The following is a 6,774-nucleotide window of genomic DNA, read 5'->3' as shown; positions in this document are numbered from 1 at the left end:
AATGAATTACAGGGAAGTCAACAAATGATTTAAGTTAGAATTACAACTGTTGCAAAATAATTCGCCTGTCAGGTATTTAGGATCCTCACTGATGTCTCATGAGCAAATGCAAAGAGGATGAAGCACAACAAAAACATTGTTCTACTATTACAACTGCTTTGCACTGAGATTATCAATAATGAAAGGTTCAGCGGGGGTCGAACTAAAACTGGATTGATTCTGGCTGCTATTTGGTAGCACCTAACAGAATGCACAAATACAAAACTAAAAGAGGATAATGTTTAAGGGCTGCTAATGCAGACACTTGATTTGGATGAACCACAAAAGTGTTTTAAATGTGTAATATCATCCAACACAATTGCATTGCCTGTGACAAGCAGTTCAGTGTTCTGTTCTTTCCCCACAAATATATCTTTGACATGCTGCAAGTCTAAGACTTACTGAATGGCAGCTGCCAAAGCACCTGCCACTTCACTGGAGTGTGTTGGAGTTACACAGGACAATCTACTACTTCAATCTGATATCTGGCATGAGATCAGAGGACTCCCAGATGGAATAATGCTGAAAATATGTTTCCCTAGCTCTTAGTTCAAAGTTTTTACTGATTTGAAAAACGTTTCAAGGTATCTTCAGCATTTAAAAAAACCATTATTTTAATTAGTTACATAATCTTAATTTTTAAATCACTGAATATCACACCACTGGCTTTGATACAAGGCAAAGGTGCATGTCCAGCTTTCCCTGCTGTCAAAGACTGTGAGGATCCTCTGTTGGCAGGCTACAGGAAGATGACTATGTCAAAGCTGAGGTCAAAAGAACAAATTAAATTGGAGTTCTGGCTGTGCACTCAGATCTACTTACCCACCCATTCCTTTAATTCTTCTACTCTGCAAAATATCTACCTTAAATCTACTTCCCTGAAACTTGAGGTTTCATAAAGGCATTAAAAATACAGAAGATTGTTCCAAACTCCTAGGCACAGAAGGTCAGTAGCATCAGCTCTCTGCATTGATCCAGATTAGTGTGGGTAGGAAGAAATCACAGTGTCAGGACAACTGCAGCACAATCAAATTGATGGTCCATATGTTTCAGGAACTGAGGAAAGATGATGTGAGGAAATTTTATGGGGAGGGTTGAAATATCTGTTAAATCAAAAGTAAATTACAATTTTATTGTAATAAAGCCACTTGCCTGTGAGCCATCATCTCTGGCTCTTTTGATGATATTTTGGCGTCCATCTATCCAGTAAATCAACTTGTCAACTGCATCATAATCCACTGCTTTCACATTTCGCAAACCATGTACAGGCAAAATTATGTCTGGACTCTGTTGTTCATCCAAGATCATACGACTAATTGCAGTCTTCTGACTGAACAGCAAGAAACTAATGGGTGCTAAAATAGCAGAGACAAATTCAACAAGCATTATGCTTCAAAAAAATTGTAAGACCAAACATTTCTAAATTGAATTACAGCAAATAACTGTGAAAGAAAATCACATCATAAAACAGTATTCAACATGTTAACCTTGTAGACAATGTAAGAATAATAGCAGTTATCAGTGTTCAATGTAATTAAAGAAAAATCAGACAGAACATATTGTGATTAAATGCACTTAATTAAACATAAAATATAAACAATTTTTGTCCCTGCATCTCTTCAAACTTTGCCAATCCAGTAATTTGTTTACAGACTAAATTTAAATATATGTAAGGATTTCTATATCAGAAAAAAATGTTTAATTTACAAATGAAAATCTTTTTTAACCATGCATTTTTCTTTAAAGTGTTCAACACCTCATAAGGCATTGTAAATTAGCATTTAAAATTGCACAGTCTCAACACCTTAAAATATGTCTGAAGGGTAATCATCAAAATGTAAAGAATAACTTCTTTCCATCCTTCATCCCTCAGTTCATTCCACCTTTCTGTTTCTTTCTGTATTTAAAGTGGCATTAACTTAGGAACTCTGATATGTTTTTCTTGATTCAAAATGTCTAGGTCAATAAGATCCTTCAATAATTATGGAGATAGATAATTGCACTCCTTGTTCACAAAGTTTTCAGGTTTTTGTATTGGGTGCTGCCCTATTTGGTTTCAAAACTATAAAAATTCAAGAGCAAAAAAAAATCATAATCAAAAATAATTTGTTCATAACAATCTTCTATATTTTTAATGCCTTTATGAAACCAAATATTTAAAAATTGATTATCTTTAGTAAAAGGTGTGATTATTTTGAATCAAGGGTGTCTTAGGTGATATACTTCCTTTTATTCCAATTTCATTATTTATCTTTTTCCAAATAGTAATCAAATGTTTCAACAATGGTGCTTCTTTCACACCATTTAGTAACGTTAAATCCCATTTGTATGTAAATTCCTCTGCTAATTTCTCTCCTATTTTATCCATCTCTATTTTGGATACCAGTTTTCATGATCCCTCAAAAAGAGAAGAAAGAAATCTCAATTGAGCTACTTGGTAATAATTGTTAAAGTTAGGAAGCTTCAAACCTCCTGATTCATATTTCCACATTAGTCTTTCTAGAGAAACTCTTGAAATTTTACCTTTCCAAAGTAATTTCCTTATTTGTTTATTTAATTCTTGAAAAATTTTTTGTGGTAATAATATTGGTAAGGTTTGAAAAAGATACTGTATTTGCAGAAAAATATTCATCTTAATACAATTAACCCTTCCCACTAACGCTATTGGCAAGGTCATCCAATTTTTAAGATCCTCTTCAACTTCTTTAAGCAATAGTAAGTAATTCAGTTGATATAAATTGTTTAAATTATTATTTATCTGGATCCCTAAATATTTAATTGCCTCTTTTGGCCATTTAAATTGAGTATTTCTTTGACAAAGACTATAATCTCCTTGTGCAAGGGGCATAATTTCAATTTTTTCCCCTATTTATTTTATACCCAAAGATCTTACCATATTCTTTCAGAGTTAGATGTAGTTTCTGTAAAGAAGTCTCCAGTTCTGTCAGATATATCAAAACATCATCTGCAAATAAACTAATTTTATACTCTTCCTGACCGACCTTAAAGCCCCATAATTTCTAAATCATTCCTAATTACCTCTGCTCGTGGCTCTATAGCTAAAATGAACACAGCTGCGGATAAGGCACAGCATTGTCTGCTGGATCTTGCCAATTGAAATGGAGCAGACAGTCATCCATTAGTTACTAACTTCATTTTTGAACCAGTTTATAAATGTTTGGCCAAACCCAAATTTATCCAGCACTTTTAACAAGAAGTCCCACTCCAATCTATCAAGGTCAATTGATGGCATATCAACAATTAAGGAATAAATATGGAATAACCCGGAATACACTTTCTTGCTAGCTTCAATTGAGAGGATATCTGGGGAAAAAATAAGGTCGAACAATGTTCTTACTGGCTTGTAGTGAGTTGGAAATTATTATTTATTTCTGCAGTGTATATTTTATTACAAGTTGGCACTATTAAACAGGGAGTTCATAAATCTAGACAGAAATAGGAGGCAGATCTAAATATTACAACTGATTTTAAAAAATGGTCAGATTTCTGTCGAGATTGTATGACAAATATTATAAATGTAAGGTATAGATTAGTTCAATATAATTATATATATCAATTATATTTAATGTCGCAAAAATTGAATAAAATGAAATCAGATTTATCAGATAAATGTTTTAGATGTGATGAAGTGATATGAACTTTTTTACATTTTACTTGGTCATGTTTTAAAGTCTTTTTGGGTGAACTAAGGATATTTTTTAAGAACAAATTACAGATATTGTATTTCCACAAAATCCAGACTTTTTCTTATTGGGAAATAGGGAAGAAACAAGACCTTCGTTAAAATTATCATTCAATCAAGTGAAATTTATTAAAATAGCATTAGCAGTGGCAAGGAAGTATATTGCGTGACTTGGAAATCAGATGCACATTTAGGTATGGAAAAATAGAATGCGGAAATTCAAAGTTTATTCCTTTGGTGAAAATTACATATAATTTAAGAAATAAATATCCTACCGTTTTACAAATTTGGAGCCACTCCATGCAAAGTTTAGGGGTGAATATGTAAAAATGTTCTTCTGGCTTCTTAAGATATGTAATAATCATCTTCCCTAAAATGGTTGTATAAATACTGTAGGATCCCAGTGTGCAAACCGACCCTTCATGAAATCCAGGAAACTATCTCTCTTTTTCTATATTTTATATTACTATATATCTCATTTATATCTTATTATATGGTTTATTGAGTTGGGGAGGGGGTACAAGGAGGGAGGGAGGGAAGGGTAAGGGTAGGTTAAAACCAACATGTAATAATTGGAATTTTAAATTTAAATAATATTCTGTCTATGTAAAAGTTTACTAATTACATGTATGGAAAATATTTAAATAAAATATTCAGAAAATATATATTTGAGGACAAATGTAAGTGTGATGAACAGCTGTTGCAGTGAAATATAATACCTTAAATATGTTCTTTGAATAATTATGGTATGTACTTTGGAAACAATATTTTAAACATAATAATATGTTTGCAAATTCTTTGACATTTGAGTGATGTAGATTGCTTAGAGTGAATAACGTCCTATTTTAGCTGAGCAGGAAACCATTGCAGGATAATATCTAGAACAAGCAGCAACTGCACTTAGAATATTCTAATAAAAAATATAGTAATGTTTCACTGAGCAATTTTGTCAAGTTGCAACTGATAAGGACAGACTTAATTTTCACTAACTTTTTAAATCATGCTTCAGTCGCCCCTATTTTAGGTTTTAAATTTGGAACTATTATTGATTACTCTTGTTCTATAATTATAGCCTCTATAAAGGCAATAATTGATCCTAAAATCAATAATTTTAATAGCTTTTCCATTCATGTATGATAACTAAAATTTTGAAGGAATGAAAATAAAGACTTACAACTACAAGTTCTGTTATTGCCATCTAGTACATAATGTGATGCGCATCCACACTTATAGCCAGTTGGCACAGCAAGGCAAAGATGAGAACACTGTCCATTAGATTGTACACATTCATTCCAGCCATCTTGCCGTGAAGAATGAAAAACTAAGATATCCATCACATAGTCCAAATGTCCTTGAATAAGTGTTCGGTTTTGTCCATTCATCTTGTCAGCACGCTCGATACTGCGCAAATTCCAATCAGTCCAATAGATATAATCCCGGTACTGCGTTAGTCCAAAGGGGTGAGGAAGATCATCGGCTATGATTTCACGCTGTTGTCCTTAATTGGTGAATAGCAATAATTAAATTATGTTGTTTGCAACCAATTTATGTGAATGCATAATTTTTTTTAAAAATCACCAAGTTTTCAGCAATGCTGAATAAGTTAAAATAAGTTATCCAGTTATAAGTTAAAAATGTGACTTTGGTTAAACACCAACTTATATTGACTCAACAGCCACAGCCCAAGGGTTTTTTTTAAATAAAGAAAACAATTTCAAGACGAAAAAAAACAGAAAGCTGCTGCCTGTTCCATCAACTCTCAATCCAAAGAAAGTGGCCACAGATGGAGAATTAAAAACCAAATGTCTTGTTAGTATTTGAATTTGCTATTTCCTGTCAAACACTGATGTGTGCAGGCAAGTGATGGAAACCTCATTTTGAATATTGATGACAGAGGTCCAAAATTTGGGAGGGTAAGAGAGGTTTCAACTGCCAAACACACAATGAAGAATATCATACTTAAAATTGTACTGCTCTGAACAGATGGCTTCAATAGTCGATGTAGGATGAAAACTACATGGAATCAAAAGTTGTACAGTTTTCTCAGTTCAAAACTTGAAAAACAACTCGAAGAAGCATATTTTTATGCTGTTTGAGCCAAAGTCCACAGAACGTTTTAAAAAAGACATGTTCCAAATGTAAACAATAAATAATTACAATAGAACAAATCCCTAATTCACATTGCCTCAAAACATTTTTTGGGCCAAGTCTGGAATTTTGTCTTACCCAACATATTTGAAGATTCAATCATTGATGTATCCAAGTCAGTCCAATAGAGTCTTTTCTCTGCATAGTCAATGGTAAGACCATTGGCACGTCCCACTCTGTCCACCAGAGAAGCACTATTTGTGCCATCCATGTAGGAGCGGACAATTCTTGGCTTACCACCCCATTCAGTCCAATACATGTATCTGAATCAGGGAAACAAATATATCAAAATGCTTTTAAGACAATTAAATAAATTTCATAAACAATCCTGCAGAATTGCAATTGCATGATCTTGATGAAGTCAACATCTTTCTGTGACAAGTTGTGTGTAAAGATACTGTTGTTTTAAAGCACTGGGTTAGATAACATTTCCATTCATTTTCTCTTTTATTGAAAAGCAGAGTTTTTTTTTGCTATTACAAGTCTTCATTTTGGATACCCAGAATGAGCATCATGTTACGAACATGCTGCTTCAAGCTTAGTCGCAGAAGAGCACTTTCTGTTGAATCTAGGAAAAGTGTTCTGCTTCATTTTATATTAAAAATTATAGAGTAAACTGGATTATTTTTTTCACATCTCAGAACATAAGATTTCCAATGTATTTCATTCTTGTAATATGGAGAGACATACTGTCATTTGAATTTTGCAATATACAACTAATTCTAAATAAGCTCACTTAAAATAGTAAACCTTCAATTTGGTTATGTGGATTGGGAGATTTTCCAGACTACTGAATATTACTCCCGCTAACACAATATTTTTCAAATGTGACACAGCAGTGTGATATATTTTCCAGAGAACCAGTTGAGCTAATGAACATATTT

General features: G+C 32.8%; 1 protein-coding gene across 4 annotated transcripts in view; it reads right to left on the bottom strand.

Annotated features, from left to right (window-relative positions):
* lrp5 (low density lipoprotein receptor-related protein 5) overlaps positions 1-6,774 on the bottom strand; it is a 184,423-nt gene that overhangs the window by 29,538 nt on the left and 148,111 nt on the right. For all 4 annotated transcript variants that reach the window (XM_069899872.1, XM_069899880.1, XM_069899888.1 and 1 more), the window contains 3 exons: positions 5,969-6,153; positions 4,917-5,240; positions 1,192-1,394 (listed from right to left, as the gene is read on the bottom strand). In XM_069899872.1, coding sequence (XP_069755973.1) covers positions 1,192-1,394; positions 4,917-5,240; positions 5,969-6,153 — 712 coding nt within the window. The remainder of the gene's footprint in view (positions 1-1,191; positions 1,395-4,916; positions 5,241-5,968; positions 6,154-6,774) is intronic.

The sequence above is a fragment of the Narcine bancroftii genome, chromosome 1 (genome assembly GCF_036971445.1).
Source record: "Narcine bancroftii isolate sNarBan1 chromosome 1, sNarBan1.hap1, whole genome shotgun sequence".
NCBI lineage: Eukaryota > Metazoa > Chordata > Chondrichthyes > Torpediniformes > Narcinidae > Narcine > Narcine bancroftii.
The sequence above is the reverse complement of the archived record's forward strand: the minus strand, read 5'-3'. Positions and strand labels throughout refer to the sequence as shown.